This window comes from Labrus bergylta, chromosome 22 (assembly GCF_963930695.1).
Source record: "Labrus bergylta chromosome 22, fLabBer1.1, whole genome shotgun sequence".
Classification (NCBI taxonomy): Eukaryota; Metazoa; Chordata; class Actinopteri; order Labriformes; family Labridae; genus Labrus; species Labrus bergylta.
The window spans coordinates 9,555,599-9,574,725 of NC_089216.1; the positions used below are offsets into that span (position 1 = coordinate 9,555,599).

At 40.2% G+C, this 19,127-nt stretch overlaps 1 protein-coding gene across 4 annotated transcripts in view; it reads left to right on the forward strand.

Annotated features, from left to right (window-relative positions):
* Positions 1–1,241: 1,241 nt before the first annotated feature.
* The window catches only part of kcnip4a (potassium voltage-gated channel interacting protein 4a), a 127,070-nt gene continuing 109,184 nt past the window's right edge, over positions 1,242–19,127 (forward strand). For 2 of the 4 annotated variants that reach the window (XR_010664979.1, XM_065950240.1), the window contains exon 1: positions 1,242–1,397. Coding sequence is in view for 3 of the 4 variants with exons in the window: in XM_065950240.1 (XP_065806312.1) it covers positions 1,334–1,397 (64 nt within the window). In the remaining variant the exon portion in view is untranslated. Of the gene's footprint in view, positions 1,398–14,871; positions 15,012–15,799; positions 15,952–19,127 lie in introns of those variants that run through there. The other 2 variants (XM_020630479.3, XM_020630483.3) reach the window with 2 other exon arrangements.

Below are 19,127 nucleotides of genomic sequence, written 5' to 3' on the forward strand. Positions count from 1 at the left end.
GGCAGCATCCCAAAGTGTGTTGACTTGCTGCAGACTTATGTAACTGTCTAAACTGTTGGTGGCATGTAGGGAAAGTACAGAGTTTTAAAGACCGCTTAGCCACAATTTGGAAACCACTATTGAAAAGTTGAGTAGCCTAAGACATGCCAAACAAAGCACACTGTCAAAGAGACTCCATAAATGTAGTTTGTGCCAATAGAATGGATTTGCTGTATGTGTAGATGCATTTCTGAGACACTTCAAAAAGATGTAAGGACATTTATTTGACCATTTGGTAAGAAGTGGCATGTGACCAATCACAACATTCTAGGCATTTTCTCTTGTTACGCTAGCAGACACACTGTTGGGAATAAGGCCTGACGCACAGGGAGCATTTCAAGTCTTCCCAAAATGTGTCACATGACGACACTGTCCTGTCGAGGAAAGCCAAGTTCTTCTATCCAAAACTATAACCCTTTGTTGATTTTAACGTGTGTGTGGGAGCCATCTCAAGTTGACGGGGAACCCTTGTCAGAAAGTGAAACAAGCTATTTAATCAATATCCGGAGAGGGGAGTGCTAATTTTTAGCATGGCGAAGAAAGGCACAAGGCTGTTTCAGTTTCAGAGGCAATCACAGCTGTTGCTGTTAATTAACATTATTTTAAACATCTGGTGCACAGTGAAACATAAAGTTTTAAATCCCAGCGCTGTTGAAGCCAATATCAATAGGACTTCTCATGGAATGCCTCTTGTCCAAACAAATCACTTTAGAAGAAGTGTTGTTTAAAGCTTTTACAACTCATACTAATTTAAATAAAGGATCCTGGCACCTGTTTGTGAGTCTTTCGAGATAATCACTATTGGACACAAACTGAGGCTTGCACTAAACATGGACAAAGCCAAAGCCTAGAAGCAGGCTACGCAATACTATTAAACAATAACATGTCGACATACTTAGATAAATATTTGTATGCGCTCTGATTCCAAAAAAGTAGGCTAAGTAACTGGAAACAGATGAATGAAAGTACACTTTTCAAATATTTTGTTAGTTCGAAACAGAAAATAAAGTATTTTTTCTCGTCTCAGTAGGCTAGACTCATTGTTTATAAGTATTTGTTGTTGTCGTTTTTTTCATTTCAAGACAGATAAGCGCAAACAACGCGAACCTATCTATGCATGCGCGCTCCCGCACACAAAGTAGTGTGCACGAGCAGTGTTCCGGCGCGCGCACTCCCCCCACCGAGGGAAACTTGGGAGTTGGATGTGCAGCAAGTAGTACAGGGCTTGTCGAGCTCCTGCCACTTAAAGCGAGCCTCCCTCCTTTGAAAAGAGAAGTCCTCCCACGGAAACACTATGGACGCAAAGAGAGTGGAAAGCGTTTCTGCTCGCGTGGACGCTGCTGCTGTTTCTTCACCTGGTAGGACGGTGGTCGCATGTTTTGGCTCGTGCACTGATAGTCTGCTGATTAATGGGGTCTTAATGGTCTGTCTTGCATGGGGAAAACGTCAGGCAAAAACTCCTTGAATAAAAAAAAGTACAAATATTAAATATTGGGTAGCTTTACTGTCAAAAGTAATAGTTTACATAGTATAACTTAAATTGTGTAGAATACAATTACCACTTATTTGTTTGGCTTGGAACAAAATAAACAATTTGTGATGAAGTTGCAACTTTTTAACATTTAACGCCAACCTTATCTTATTTAGACTCTACGTGAACCTGCTAAAGTTAGGTTAGCAGTTTGATTTAATTGAAAAAAAAAAAAAGTTAAAATGTATCGCAGTGGCTCACATTTGATGGTAAATATCACTCATGAGCATGTAGATGATATGAATTAAAAGTATTCTCTCAATACTTATCCTACATATGTTTTATGTGTATATATATATATATATATATGTGTGTGTGTATTTTTACTGGAGTTTGCCTTTACTGTTTCTCAAGCGAAAGTTTTGCTTGCATGCTTCTGTAATGTACTTGTGTTATGCTTGTGTGCGACTCTTCAAGTTAAATGTAGAGTCATGTCTGGACTTTTGCCTTCTCTTGAAATTCAAATATGGTCGTTATTAAGCTATGTGGTTTTGGAGAGTTCCTTCTTTGTTTGATTTGAGCTGCTGCTGGGAAAGTGTACTGGGGTGGCCAGTACAGAAATCCCTTTTGCAATAAAGATAATCCACTGTAGCCTACTCTGAGTATCAGTAAACTTGTGAGTTCAATTGAGATAACTGCATTTGACTACAATGACATAAATAGACTAGGTAACGAAAAAACAACATGGATTAACAAATCCTTCCTTTGGATTCCCTCCTCCTCAGCACTTGGCCTGCATCCAGAATAATGATCATCCCTCACAGCTATAGTCCATCGTTTTCTCTCTCCTCATTGCCGTTAACTACTCGTTGTTCTTGGTTCAGGCTGGTGTTTGCTTGCACACCTAATTGACTTCTAATTACCTTTTGTTAAGGATATGAGTCATACCTTCAAGGTTTAAACAGATTTGAGCTGCCGAGGGTTACAGTTCTCAAGGCACCTTTTGGAAAATGTTTTATTTAATTATTCCCATTAGTAGCCCTATCCAACAGCGTGAAAAATGGAAAACAATGTTGAATGCAAGCCACCAAAATAACCGCTATAAATTGGTGTAATGCATGCCAACTAATGAGGACATGCAGACTTTCTGACAAATGCTGCTAAACGGGCTTTATAATATAGTATAATAGTGTATTTTCAGAGCACCTTTCAAGAGTAGATGTCAAATCGCGCTTTACAAAGGAGATAAAAGAAACAGGAAATTATACAAGTTGTTTATACATCAACAATTTACACACCTGACTAAGCAAAGGGAAGCTGAAACAAATAGGTCTTCTGTTGCTTTTTAAAAGCCTCATGCAGGGATTTAGAAATGAAAACATCATCTTGAAATGGATTCTAAAGTTTATGGGTCGCCAGTTTTAAGAGAACAAAATCTGCTCTGTATGTGACCTTTGGGAGTACTTGGTTAGTAGTCTGGCTGTTGCATTTTGTACTAATTGTAAGAGATTTAGGGATGTTTTTGTACAAGTGAAAAGTTAATCACAGCAGTCCAAACGGGAGGAACGGAGTGCATGAATGATCATCACAATCGTGGTAAACAAATTGGCCTACGTTTACTAATGTTTCTCAGCTGGTTAAAACAAGAGCAAACTGGGCGGTTTACATGTTGATCGAGACACAAAGACTGGCCCAAAGAAACGTCTAGATGCTGAAGAAGGCGTTTAACAGAGGCATAAGGAACAAAGTTATCATGAAGCAGGTAATCCACTGTCCATTACCTGTATTTCTTGTTTACTGAAGAGTTTAGCGTTTACTCTTTGAGCGTATGTATGGCCTAGAGATTATTTTTAAATATGGATGCCTGATGACTTGGATTTTGGACTTTTTTTTTATTTTGAGGCCTTGTGTTTAGTTTGCCTCTAGAACTACTGAACTCATAAAGGTTTTCACACTTGCTGAAAAACTTCTGATATTTACAGAAAGAGCTGTATGTGAGAACACAAAAAAAACGAATACAGCCCCCGAGTATTTTCCTTCGAGCTGATGTGAGAATGCAGCAGAAGAATTAACCTTGAGCCAATGGGAGGGGGGAGTGGCGTTTATGTACTGTGACTGGAGTCACTGAGTGTATGCACTCAACCGCTATGATCTCTGTGCATGTAATTAAACGGCTGCATTACGGTTTCTGTTCTTCAGGATGTTGTTCTCCGCTCTTTTGTTTGAGTGTGGTTCCGTTGAACTGCACGCAGCATTGATATAAAGGCAAATATTCTCATTGTATTGTTGTATAGCGGACTCTGTTGCTTCATCCGCTACTTCTGCATCGTTCTTTTTACGTCAAGTCTTACCTTAGGAGACCCCCCCCCCACCAGCCTGACAGGGATAGTCTCCCACTGTTAGGAACATATGGCAACAGCCAGGTCAGGAGAATATCTGGAGCCGTCCTCCTGAAATGTTCTAGATATTTTCAGAAGTGAAAATTTGAAAACGGCTATAATCTCTCTTTGTCGCTGGTGCTCCTCACAAAGGTCTATAAAAGCAAACTAATTGCTGATTTTGTCTGGAATTTTGTTGCTTATACAGCCTTTTTAAAAAAAAATCAAGTCTCAATTCTTGTCTCTCTCCTCACTTCCTCAAGCTCCCATCACGTTGTCCCACCGGTGGGCAACTACATCGTGCCCCCTCCTCCCGGAGAAATCTTCAAATGTAACAATCGCCCACTTAAATGCTACAGCCACCCAGCCATGAGTTGATCCTCCCAGGAGCTGCTTCCTCAGTGCAGTGATTCTTTGCCTCAGTGCCTTGGAGCTCTCTCAGATCACCATTGTAACTTCTGTCGGTGCCTGCCAAAGGCTCCCCTAGACATTTCTCTCCTTTAGCACCGTCTCTCTGAGTTTCAGACATGCGATATAGGAAACGCAGGCCCCGTAAGGCTTATGTTCTGAATGAGCTGCTTTCAGCACCACGGCTAGCTCCTTTTGCTCTTACGTAGTTTGAGAACAAGCTGTGTTCACTGTGGGCTTTCTGTGATGAATGTCCTGTTTTCTTTCGTGTCAGAATGAATTATCATTTCTAATTATGACTCATACTGTATATTCAGGGTCTTGCTCAGAGCTAAACAATATTGAGTAATTAAACAAACAGTAACAATGTTACCATGTGGCATTACCTCAAAGCTGTTGAGTCAATGCTTCATTTACTCTAATTTGCATTTAATTACTAAGACTAGGCTTATGGTTAACCACGACAGGTTTAACATTTTCTACCAGAACTAGTTCAACACTTTGCAGAAGTGAAGAGTTAGAGTTCAAGAAAGTCACTGTTTTGCATAAAAATTTTGGAAAAATAAACACTGACAGCAATAATAAGTGTTTAGGACATCATATTAAATCAGTATTTGAATGTTAGAGCCAGTGAGGTTATGTAATCAGACTTTGATGTGACAAATTGTGACAGATCTGTTGCAGCATTATTTATTTTTTGAAATGTTTGCTTTCATTAGCAGGGCTAAAAATGGACACTTTCTTCACTGAACATTGTTTTTGTGACTTATATTTCGCCCACATGGTGCTCCCTATACAAAGATCAGAAAACAATCTTTCATGGTAGACCATGTGTTTGATAAGTAGAGGCAAGGAATAAAGCAGTGCACTGCTGCTGTGAGCTATAAGTCTTTGTGCTGTCGAGAGTTGACCACATGCAGTGTGTTTGTTTTCTCAGCATCTGTCAGCCAGTGGTCTTGAGATCACAGTGAAGCAAAGGTACTGGAGAAACTGTCAGACAGTGAAATGGTCTGTTTGAGCTTTTCAGAGCACATCTCTTTGACAGCACGCAGCAGCAGCACATGGTGACCGATCTGAAAGTGTTTCTCTTTGTCGCAGCAAAAGATGTCCTGTTTGATTTGTTATTCGAATAAATTGGAGTGTTTCTGATTATTTGAAGTCAGAACAGAAGCATTAATTATTCTAATCAAATCAATTTAGGGCAACTTCAGAAGTAAATATTCATATTTTTAGCAAGTACCAGGTATACAAAAGGCCAATTTTAACTGCAAAAATTGCAGGAGTTATTTTCTGACTCGGTTTTCTGGAGGAAGGAAAACTTTTTCAAGCTTTTGCAATAAAGACATCTGAAAGGATCCCTGCATTTTGGGATCTCTTTGCCTAGTTTCCCCCCTCAATGAATAGATTTAGATTTGGAATGTTTTGACTTATTACAGTAAGACATGGTTCTTTAAAAACTGCTTTGAATTTAACTTCTCAGCCTCAAGATAAGGACAAGAAGGATGTCTTTCATTGTGGTAGATTTATTTTCATAGCCACCTGTGTACTTCTGTTCTACCTGTCGCTAAAAGTTGGTCCTTGGTCAAATCCTGGATTAATTGTACAACAAACTTGCCGCCTGGGCGTCCTCCAGCAGAGTTTGTTTGCTTTGGATCCAGCCTTTGTTTTTCCCTTTGAGAGACTGGGTGGGGAGCATCTGCCTGCATGGACCATCTGTCTTGGGACTCAGGCCAGAGAAGAATCAGGGAAGGAGAAATGAAGGGAAGAAGATAGGGTGAGGTGAGAAACAAGGGACAGACTGGGAGAGGTGGAGGAGGACAGGGATGGATAAAACGAAGGTGGCTTAGAAGGGACACTCAAAAGGGTCAAAGCCAAAAACCTGGTTTGAGCTCGGACACAAGCCCTGTGTTTCATATCCGAAAGATAAAGGAAGTGGAGCGTTCTTCATTTTTATGTTTCCACCCGCAGGCTTGTTTATGCCGCATATTCACTCCATTTGACTTCCTCGAATAGAGTGCCAAACCGCAGATGCCAACTGGGTGGCAACATTTGGCCTCAGCTTGCTAACGCTTCTTTCTTTGTTTGTGCCAAGGTCATAATGAGGATAAACTACATTCCATCATAGCCAAAGGAAACAGAAATTTCACACCTCTTTGTCTAGGAATTGAACTGTTTCTTCCAAAGGTCCACTTTTTACTTATAAAGTAAAATAAAATTGGTCAAACCCATCCTAGAATTGTTCCCATTACATCCTGTAGGCTGATGGTTCTCATACCTTTGTGCTTGCTTACATTTAATTTGTTGTTTTATGTTTCGTTGTACACATTTAATGAGCGATCTTTGTTGTTTTTCAGTGAATTCGAAGACTGCTGTTTTCAAGTACCTTCATTTATTTTGGCAGAAAACATATTGTAGGAAGGTTTGGGACATTTCACAGTTTTCAGCCACATGGCTGGTGCAGAGTCTGGAGGGTGAAAAGAGCTTAGAAGTGGCGGCCACCATTGAAATCTTTGTTGAGCTGCAGTACAGCCTTGACAATTTACCATCTCTTCAAAATGATCAGCTGAGACGTGCAGAAATACAGAGATATTAAGATAATATCTCAGTGCATATGTGACTACTGAAGTACACTTATATTTATTGACAAGTTTTGGGCACTTGCCACACTCAGACAGCACTTAAGACCCTATTTCAACCCGTAACAACAGCAAAGTCATTGCTGCTGCTGCTGATAATACTATTTATTGAAGTGAAGGGTAAGAGGTTCTTCATCCTAAACACATACAGGAGTGCTAATTACCTAACATTGTCCAGTTAACATGAACTAGTGTATCAGGATCACTGTTTCAGGCAGAGTTCTGGGGCAGTTATGTTGATTAAGAGACAGTAATATTTTGCTCAAGTTAATAATATTTTATTAAAGGATTAGGAATTTGAAGTACAACCTGGGCTTGTCTCCTTGTAGGTTAACGCATCCAATCAAACAACAACTGTCTCATTTAAAAAACGAAGTAACTCAGACTGGCTCCTTTTCCGTTTAGCTTGTAGCAGTAGGAAGCCTTTCTTGCCCGCCAGCTGGGTGGTTCCATAAGTGTGTGACATCACATGAAAAGTATAAATGGAACGATGCCATGATGGATGATAGTCATCAACCACTGTGTTTTAAGGTCGGAGAGGTGTGTGTGTACCAGTTCATATTCTGCAACAAATTCCCATCGCAGAGTTTTTGATTTACCATTACCACGGTCTTGTTCAAAAGCAGTTGAGCTGAATTCAATGGCAGGAGTTTAGAGCTTAAAGTTTTGAGGTTGCACTGCTTTGCATTGCTCCGTCCACTGCAGTCTGCCCTCTATCTGCTATTTCTATCAGATTTCATTTTGTTTTTTGTGGTGAAAAAAGAGAGACATCCCCATTAAAACTGTAAAATCTTTAATCGTGTTTCTGTCTTTAAATCCTCACCTTCCAACTTGCTAGACATCGATCAACCCTAATATGCATTCAACTGACAGTCAAGAGTCTGAAATGTCAATAAACTGAATTGAAGATATTCCTTTCTTTATTAAGAAAACTTAAAAAGCAGATTCCTAAGGGACATACAAGAGATTTAGCACACTGATCAAAGGTCCATTGTGATGAGTAATCACAGGCATAAAGAGGTATAGATGCAGTTTCTTAAAACCAATGTACAGAATTTGTACAGTAGATTGACTGTAAAGTAATTTGCTCTCTTAATATTTCAGCTTATACTATGACTTCATTTTTCATTTAGACAATAAAATAAGTTTGACTTATTTATTTTGAAATGGATGGGCCCTGCTGTTTTCTATTTCCACTCTGCTGTTATGTGTTAGCATCAGATTCTGTCACTGAGATTAGCTCTGATTGTGCCTGTTATCTTTTTCTGTTCTGTTACTTTGAGATAAGATATCCTGGGACTTTAATTCATCTCTATCCAGAATTAGTAATCATAGGAGGAATTTATCAAGTGTGCCTGCTGGAATTACTATCAAGCCAGAAATAAGCCAAAAACATAAAGTACTACTTCCTTTTGAGATCAGATCCAACTTGTCATCTCAATTGACCAACAAACCCCCTTAACTGTACATAAACTTAATAAAACAGAAGTATGGGAGTGTCATTAAAGAGTCAGCCATATGTGTAGAAGTAGAAGTCTTTCCATAGAGTCCTTGGATGAAATGGTGTCAGAGCTGAACATCATACAGGCCATATGTGGAGGCAGGCCTGGCACGAGCAGCCAACTGGAGGGTCCGTCTGTCTTTCTTCTCGTCCCAATGGGGGGGGGGCTTAGAAAGCCTATTCTGGGCTTAAGTCCCTCCAAAAGTCCCTGTACAGCCAGGACTTAATATAGACCACACAATACTGAACATATCTGTCACTCCAATCAGAGATTATGACATGTAGAGCCATGAGCCATATGCTCATCTGAGTCCAGCATTGACCTGGAAATATTTAGGAAATTTAAACCAGGCATGCATGCACACATATTATAACACTGGCTTTAATGGCTTTTACGTAATTATCTGTGTTTGAAATCATGGAAAGAATTAGCTTAATGTAAGGTGTCTTCGGCAGCCATATGGTGTGCAATGCTGACATCTAGTGGTTGTAGCATGAAACACATCAGTAGCTTTTCAAAGACTTTAACATCCTGCTGTAAAATAATTTTCCTCTTTAGTTATAATATTTCTGTTCTGGTAATAATGGTATACATTGTCTCTCCAACATTGACAGGATCAGAGTTTGTCTCAGAACCTGCTTACATGAAGTCAGGTCAGAGGTCTGTTTCCGTCTATCCTTTCCACTAGTGTCGAAGGAGCGAGACAAGAACTCACCGACCAGGAGAATTGTCATGATCTGGCGACCATTTCCTCTTTAAAGCAGTTGATCTGAAACTTTCAAACAAAGTCGGACTTGTAATAAAATCACATTTCCTAAGGCCCAAGCCATTTTGTGTCTTTTTAAAAGTCACAGTGAAGAAGCTGGACACTTTTTCTGTTTTGCATTCTACGGGGTTAACTAAGTCAAGTAGGGCATAAAAATACAAAATAGATAAGAATTGACTTTCAAAAAAATGACTTTCTTTTGAATGAGCTATAACGAAAGTATCCCCCAGAGAGAGTGAAAGTGACCTTACTACATAAATCTGCTGGTAGGCTGTATTCTTTTGTGTGCTTCACTGCCACAGTGACACGCATCCTTACACAGAAGGTGCCCTGAATCCCACTAGGTGCTTGTATAGTCACCGGCCCGGTGTCTCTGAACACTCTGACCGATAAAGAGCCACAGTTATCTGCAGATAGCAGGCTCAGCGGCTGAATAATTTATGGAGGCATTCCGACACATTGACTGGAAAAACGACACACACCCACAGAGGGCAGAGGAGTGGTTAAACGTTTGTCTCCTGTCCCTGGAGGTGTGTGTGTGTGTGTGTCTCAGCTTTTGCTTGCTTAAAAGTGTGCATATTTATGACGAGTGGTTATATCTATATTTGCATGTATATTGAGCCTTGTGTTGTATCTCTCCGACCTTTTTATATTTCTAACTGGCTGCTACATCTGCCTCAGTTCATTTAACAAGTGAAAGAGAATACATGAGAGAAACAAGGCTAACACAAAATGAAAAAACTGGTTTCACTTTTTATTTGCATTATGCTGAGTTTCATTCTCTTGAGAGCTTTTTCAATTAGCCATTTCAAAAAGTGCAGGGCCATTATTCATGCAATAATTAATAATGGTGCATAGTAATAGCATTATAATGAACAAATGTTGTGACTGACACATGGTTGTATCAGCAAGATTCTAAGGGTGAGTAGTATCCCAGCCAGGTTTTCATTATCCTGGGTGACCCTTTGGATTAGCCTTTTTTAAGTGGAGCTGTTCAACCAGGTTAATTCTGAGACTGCTGGAGTCCTGACATAAATCCAGACCAGGACAAGACTAGGGCTAACTCAAATCCTCAATCAAGACCCCAAAGCAACCACAACTGACAAGGTCAGATCTTGGACCTGTGTTGTTCAAACTGTCATAAAAAAAAATCAGATATGAATTTCTTTGGAGCAAAAAAAAAATTGAGGTTGAGGTCACTTTTTCTTTCTGTGTGAAAAGCAGCCTAAGAAAGAAAACAGAAGGACATTTGAAATGTTTTGATTAAGGTTTCGGTCCACAGGAGGAACTTGTGTAAAAACTCTGATAAATTAGAATCTTTCAGACGGTGATGGGATTACGCACAGCTCCAGTAAATAGCTGGGTGAAGGGTTATATATAAGAAGTGATTGACGTCCATTGTTCTGTAAATCTGACACTGACCTTGGTCTGCTTGTGGCCAGAACTGTTCCTCGCCGATCAGATTACCCTGCCACACTTCAGAAGGTTATTGGATCGATTTCAGGTCAAAATAAGTAAATAAGTGAACAACCATTGTTTCCGCATGGGCCCCATTACAGAGCTCTCATGTTGCAATACCAGAAAGTCAATAGATCTATAATATACTGATACGAAGTGTGACTTCATCAAGCTCAGCCTACATCTCCCATATTTAAATACTGCAGTGCAGTTTGTTTAACCCACAGGGCTTATTCCCCTCATGCATTCTGCTAATTTAAGCCGCCGCTTTGGAGGACAAGGTCACAGTGGGTGTGTGAAAAAATTGGGCAGGATGTAAGTGTGAGTGTTGGAGGCAGCCTAGATGCACATGGCTCAGTGTGTCTTCTGTCTGGCACTGCTGTGACCACCAACTGACCAGCTAACACTGAACCAAAGGGTCTCTGACCACTGTGACTTTGGAGCTGGCAAGAGAAGATGGCATACAAACTTTTTTCATGCTATTGCAGCAGAGAGAATAATGAGCACCGGTGATGTATGGCTTCTACAGGATTCTGCCGGGCTGTAGCTGTTGAGTGTGTGAGTTTCACTGGAGCTGATCGTTAATAAGGCAATCAGTGTGAAAAGTTTGGAAATCCTAAAAAGTAAAGATTTCCTTGTTTGTTTTGGAAATCTTTACTTATGGATTTATGATTAACTGGACAGTACTTGCTGCCAATTTCCGTAAATATCTCAAAACAGAACACAGGCTTTCCTACAAAACAGGAACGTTACCTTCCCTTTAGGCATTGACCCTTCCAATATACAGTCTGTCTTCATCCATCGCAATTTAGCCACCATATCATACTCAAAGGAACTTAAAATCTCTTCTACATTAGATTTCATTACAGCGTCTTGGAATGATGTCATGTACTCCAAGATAAATGTTTTAATTACCAAAAGATTTAACATGGAAGAGGCTCTACTCATCTGCAGCATCCCAAAGCATTAACGTTACACCGAAGCAGTGAAGGTAATCAGTGAGTTCTACTTTCTAATGTGCCCGAGTGAAAATAAGGTGTTGATCATCCTTCGCTACGGATAATGGCTTCTTTAATGGGCTATTGCATTATCTTTGGCAGGTTTTTTTTTATGGAAAAGCCGGGCTCGGTTCAGATGAGCCTGTTGTCTTGAATGCATGTCTTTCATCATTTGAAACGATACAGCAGAGTTGTTAGTCGTCATGAGAATGTTCTGAAATGACCGGCAACACTTGAGGAAAAGAGCACCAGTCACACTTACAGGGAAAGAGGATGGGAATGTGTGGGAGGTTCTGCTAAGTACAGTAGTGTTTGACTGGTTCTAAATCTCTGATGCGAGGTCTTATGGGGAAAGAAACAGGATCGCATAGACAAAGAGCCAGACTGTAAACAAGAATGCAATTGAACAAAACAGGAATTTCCAGAAGTTTAAATGATGAAAGGTTTTTTGTTTGTGTTGAAGCTTCAGGCTGTAGTTGTGTCTTTGTTGATGTAGAATGCTATGCTTTATAAGCAAGGGTGCGTGCCAACAGATGTATTACCACCTCAGGACAGTTTTGAGAAGAAATGTAATCAGTGTGTGTGATTCTTCCTGCTGCTGCCGCAAATCTTTTCAAATGTGTCTTCCTATGCTTTTTACAACAAACAAGTCACCAAAGCTCAGAGTCTTTTCTTCTGCTCCTACTAAACCTGTTGTATGTAAATGCTTTTCTGAAGTTGGTGAGCTGTATGTTTGGTTGGAGGTGTCACTTACCTGTGAGGCATCAGACAAATGCTGAGCTCATGTTTTCTAGTGAAAACTGCCGCTCCAATCTGCTGTGATTTTCATTTTCCTGCCTGTTGTTGCTTTTTTTCCATTGGCAGAGAGTTTTTATCTTGGTGCCCGCCTCCAAACAATTAAAGTCTGTGTCCATGAGAGTATTATTGTTTCCCAGTAAGTGATGGGATTGTGTTGCCTTGACCCAAACACTAACCCTGTACATACTTATAGCTTCCGACGTAATCAATAAGTTACTATTTTAGAGGAATATTAAATATGTTAAAGTGCAACAGATCCAACAAGCTCAGTAGTAGTTGTCTGGTACTCAATCCTCATAGCACCTACAAGCCGGGGCTCAGCAACTAATGTGTGTGGATTGTATTTCAGTATTCTTTTTTTTGGACTGACATGGAGAGCAGATAATTATATCTAGGAAGGATGAGAGAAGACGTACTCACCAACAACATTCTGATTTGTCTGTGCACAGAGAGTTCAGACCTCCACCAAATAAATTGCTAATTTTTTTAGCCTTACATCTGCACAAACAAATCTTTTAGCTCATTTACTCTAGCAAACAGTTTAGTACTTAAACATCCATCATTAAAGGAAGGATCCTAAACTCGAATGTAGAGCTTTTTTAAACACAAACTTTCATTTATTGTGTGTATTGACACTTCTTTAAGCTCTGGTTCTATTTCCGATAGTATCTGTCGGCGAAGCTGCAAAATGCCTCACTTCACCAGCTAGTGGCTAACTTGTGTTTCACGTGTTTGGTACTGTGGTTAAATGGGTTTTTACCAGGAGTGACAATTTTTCAATGAGTCATTTTATGCTTTGTAACCATGAATATACTGAGTATAGAAGCGTTTAGAAACTGTAATGTATTGCTTAGAGTTTACTAGTAGTGGACTATGGTGGTCTTGAATATCAATAAGCAGCCTGTGCTTCTTAAATATGAATTATTCAGTGGTGTGGGGACAAAGCTTTCAAGCCCTCTCCCACACGATGTACATGTACATGTTGTTACCAAAGAATCTGTATCACCGCTTATTTCAAACAGGCGTGTCTCTCATCATGCAGGGAGGGATGGCTCTATTCCCAGCTCTCTGTCCTGCCCCCCCCCCCCCCCCCTTTGTCTTCTCAGGTACAGAATATTCCTTAATCATCTCAGGGGAAGCAATTAGATATAGCTCTGCTGTCTCCCTTAAAGCATAACCATCTATCATTGCACGTTAGCGAATGCTATGTGCATTTAAATGGAAGCCCATTCGGTAGATGACCGGCGACGGTGCATATGATGAATGTAAATGTATCACACTTCCTGGATGTCATAGCATGAATGGAGGGATTGCTTTGAGGAGTAATGAATGTGCTGTGGAATGCATCATCCTCAACCTAACCTGAGGACACAGTGTTGTATGGGGGGGGGGGGGGGCAAATACTCCCCCCAGTTACTCTGATCTGACACATCATTTTTTTAAATCCGTAATGAGGTCTCTTTTACTAACCTCAGTGTCGGTCTTGTCAATTAAAATGACAGATCTCCGCCCACAGAGATCAGAAGGCCGGGTCAAGTGCAGGGCAACACTGATTGAATTTTGGGAAAGATTCTGAGACACATAACAAATACCTGAACCTTTTGTCTGTGCCACCCTGAAACTTGTCCAGGCAGTCGAGACTGATTTGATTTAAACTAGGACTCTTTCCATTTTCATTTCTTCTTGCTGTACAAAGAAAGCCGTGTTCTTGCTTTTTGGAAGAGTTGTTTTTACCAGGGTGTGTTTCAGTCACAGTTTTAAAACCATCAAACAGAGCTGCTTGATTGGCTGCATCACACAATACTTGTCTGATGTGATAAATGTGCAGATTGTAGTTTCTGACTTTACGTACACATTCTTTCCATACCAAAAACAAACTCGATTTCTCTTCGATCCCCCTTGAAACTTTTACCTAAGCTCAAAATTGTGCATGTCAAAGTCCAAACAACGGGAGCTAAATTAAGCTTGAATAATGAACACTGCAATCTAATCTAATCTAAAGGAATCTGTTTGCAGAATTTAGATTATTAATGAAAGTTTTTGGCACTTGACATTGTAGAATAGGTATTAATACTAATGCTGTTGCCAGCCTTTTCAACTTAATAATCAAATTTGAAGCTATTTTCCTCCTAGTGATAGTGCTTTGTTGCTGGGTGGTGGACATGTGTATGTTTGTGTTAAAAGCTTCCCTGCTTGTCAAGACGTTGAAGGAGGAAGATCAAAGGGAATCCACGCTGACAGCAGAGCCACCAGCATCTTTGACTCTCTCCTTTTCCTCTGACACTCGACTAAAAGCCGATGGTCTTCTAACTTGAAGCGAAAGCAAGCATGTCTCTCACGCCCTCTCTTTCTCTCGCTCTCTCTTACTCGCCCCCCTTTTTGCTTCACAGAGCGGTCCTCCTCGCACTCCCCTTCCTCCTCCTCCTCCTCCTCCTCCCATCCCCTTTCACACTCTGTTGATCAGCTCAGCAAAGGGAAAGTGCTTGTGTGAAACCTGAGGATCACTTGCAGTCTGAAGAAGCAGAGACAGCGTGCAGTACAGGTTTTAGCCTGCAAGGTAAGACGATGCATAGAGAGACAATTCAGAGCAGTTAGCCCTTATTTTGGAACTTGATTTATGTGCATTGAAGGATATAAATTTCATTTTTCTAGGAGAAAAGAGTCTACACTAAGCGCTCCAGAGTGATTTCTGATCTATTGATGTCTGAAACTTCTGCTCGTGTAATGGGAGCTCAATGGGGATTGTAATTCTAGTACTGAATGGAGTAGAGTATTGTAAGCTGATGTTTTATTTAGTGTCATAAAATCTAGTTTCTTTTACTCTGATAATTACTGGGTGACATTCGGCGTGTTTCCTGGTTTAATTTGGAAATCTCTTAGCATTTAGCAGTCAGTAGGATCATTTCATGCTGGTTTGATTTTGGACAATTGGCTTGTTTTACTTACTTTCCCGATCATGAGTCCTAGAATAGCGGGAAGAACAACTTCCCCTCTTCAAACAACAGATCAGGACAAGTAAGAAGAGCATTCTCCAGTTCTGAAAGGGCACGCTGAAAGGTCTCGCATTTCATTATTGCTGTGCATAACTGGGGGCAAATAAACACCCCAAATTAGCATATCTTCTCAGAAGGATTGCCTGAACATGTGACCGTTAGTTTAGCATGCTGCAGTGGCTCAGTGTTTACTAAAGGCTGTTTAAGGGTCAACACATCTGCGTTTCAATATTAGATTATAAACTGCAAACTTGCACGTTTTGACAACTACCCATATAATAAGGACTGTGTCTATGCAGAGATGATCAACCTAAAGTTCATGCCATTAATGCAAATCTACATTTCAAATTAGACGAGTCCCAGTCATGTGTTCACCAACCAAGAGGAACCAGTGGAGGGAGGACCTGCAGCATTTCCGCAAAGAACACGGCTTCTCCAAGAAAGTGCTGCTCAACTGCTGCCTCGTGCGACGCATCATCACCTGGGCCTCCCCCAACCCCAAAGGTCAGACTTAGGCGAGATTCATGCTGTTTCCAAAAAGTGATCTAAAAAAAAACAACATAAAGGCCGTTGGTGAAGAAACAAACTTAGACTTACATGAATAACACTTTTTCTGTTTGGGTTTTAATCTATGCAGAACGTAGGTGTGTTCAATAGTTCTGCCTGTGGTCCATTTTTCCTTGTAGCTGTAGATAGCAGAGCTGATTGTAAAAACACCAGTAAAAACAATCTGAGGCTAAGTACAGAACTTTTATACCCACATTTAGTCTGAACCAGTGCTGATGTATTTGCTGCCTGCTGACTTTGGCAGTATTCTGCTCAAGGTGGATTACAGGCGGAAATGAAATAAATGCAGGTTCAGAATGCATTAATCCCAGAGTGTGAGCATTATATGTAACACCTTTAAAAACAAAAAGAAAAGGAAATGGCAATGATTGCACTGCAAGTCAAAGTCGGCTAGAAAAAAGTTTCACATCCACAGTCAAGAGGAAGCTGCTGTGTTCAGAATGTTATAAGTGCAGGGTGCACTTAAAGAAGCTAATGTGTATAAATAAATTACACATATCCTAGATTCAATAGAAAAAGAAACACTATATGCTTATCAAATGTCCTGTGAACCTTAGATTAGACTAGACCAATCAGTGCTTGCAGAATACACTCTGATAAAAAATGATTAAGGCAGCTTTGAAAACATATTAATGCTGTATTGATCAGTCATCCTTCCACCTTACAGGAAAACCACGATTTATGATTGTTCATCGCTCCACCAGTCACACTCGACAGTCCATGTAAATCAATTACCTTTGAACCGAGATCAGTATTGATTACTTCTCAGGTTCTACATTCACAATGGTCTATATAGGATTTATTGCTACTTTCTTTGCCTCTGGAATGGGAAACATGTATAAAGTAGTGAAATACAGAACATGGGGAGCTCACATTTAGAAACACCAGAGCGTGATTAGGCCCCCTTTCATGAAAAGGAAATACTTGAAATGGATTCCTACTTTTTAAGAAGTTCAATTAAGAATAGCTGATGTTTAGATCTTGATTTACAAGAAAAAAAAAAGCCAAATTCCCCTTTCGTAGGTAATTTGTTATTCATATAAATGTAGATAAAGATTCAGTCTCCTTGCTCATCTGTTGTTATTATTCACACTTCCTTTATTTGCGTTTTAGTGTTCGAGCTCAGTAGAGTGACATGTTGAAGCTTTATTTTCTTCAGATTATTGGCAGGCGCTGCTCCGCATTGATATGCCTCGTCGGATAAATTGGTTCTGTTTGGATGATTTAAGATGCTATTAAACAGTCATGAGCGTCACTGTAGCGACCGACTGGGTTTACATCTGCCTTGAACGTTTTTCTGCAGGGGGAAAAAAAAACAACAACACAACGAGCCCCAAAACATCTGCTGCTGTCATGAATAAGTGAAGACAGATTATGAGTAATCATCTTTTGTCGAAAAACAAAACTTTTGTCTTTCTGTACTCGTTACACAAGGTAGAGTCAGGCAGGTGCAGTTGTTGGCTCACACTTTTATTTTAGATTGTCTCATGAAGCCCTAGAATAACATGCGTGCTGGCCGCCTCAGATGGGGCCACGCCAGGACGCAGGTGTTTCTGTCATATTTGAATTAGACGGTGTAATTGTTCAGACTTTCATTTCTTTCATTGCTGCCTTTTTATTGGAAACATGCCGCCTCTGTCCCAGGGCGAGCTGCATTTTCATACAACCTAAAAGTTAGAGCGAAAGGGAGATGAAAAAAGAAACAGATTTCTACTGCCATAAGATAGACATTGTCTTTTAAAATAAGCACTATAGGAATGGCGTTTCCTACCATTCATTTAGAACATTCACTTTCTTAACTGTCGAGCACTTGTGTATTTTAACAACACTTAAATCTTACCCAATGTTTCTATTTAAAAGACAAATCAAGGAAAACCAGAAGAGAGCCCAAATGAACACATCTGTTAACAACTTAACAGGTATTCTTCATTTAAAGCTTTCCTCTCCAGCATGTTTGTTGCTGTTTTTGCCATTAGGTGGCGTCTGAAGCCAATAATACTGTCCCCTGACGCCTCAGAATAACCACACAGCATGTAAACGATGACACTTGCAACCTGCCAGGTGGCACTCGTACCCTCCGGATGTCGGAGCAGTCGCCGGAAAAAACTAACATGCTCTCTAAAGCAGGTGTTTCTAGAAATACATGAGCCCCTTGCTGTGTCCTGGGGACAGACGTCTGCTCTGAGAGAGTGTTTTACAAACCCCTGCTGTCTCGATGACGCACGCCCAGCTTTATCCACTGAGAGAAATTAATGACTTACAGTATGTTTTACATCTTTTAGCTTGTATACCCTTCAGTTTGAATTTCCCTCGGGATCAATAAAGTATCTATCTATCTATTTATCTATCTATCTAGATTTACTGTCCAGCATCAGCTGCCCGGAGTGTTTCTGTCATGCTTCTGGGCCAGTCATAGTGTTGAGCCCTGAGTTGTAGAAATGACTTGTAACCCTGTAGAAAACCAGACAACCTTTTTATTTCATACTCTGTCTTTGTGCTACATTTGTCTAATGTACTAAAATAAGTTGTCTTTTCTTATGTATTTACAATGGAATTCATGATGAATCAAGCCGAAGTGTAGCTTTGTGGCAACCTCATGGTACAATACAAATCCATTACTGTACCTCAGCTTGAGGGCCAGCAGAGGGCAGCAAGCTACTAAATACATCAATGGCTATTTAGGATGAGCTGTTTGCTGCATTCAGGTCAGTCTAGAAGCAGTGACTTAAATATAAAAAAATATAGCCTGATTTAAATGAATAACTTAATCATTTTATAAGGTCATAGCAGTATGTCTTAGTATTTATTTCTGAACAAAGCATCATGCTCTGCAGCATTGCTGGTGAAACCAGAGGAAGAACACTAAGCCGGCTTAAAGCAGACAAATGTGGATTTATAATAAAGCAGCAGCCATTGTTTGCCTCTTGTATATACACGCGTAGGCACATTATGAACACCAGCGCAGTCCCATAAAAATCCAACACAACACAAGCCCTGTAAGACAGCACTACCCCCTGAATGTATCGCATGTTTTTTAGTCACACTCAGGTGTTGAGACTGTGCCATAAATTTAGTGAATGTCTGCACTGCAGCAGCAATTCAGTGGCCCCAAA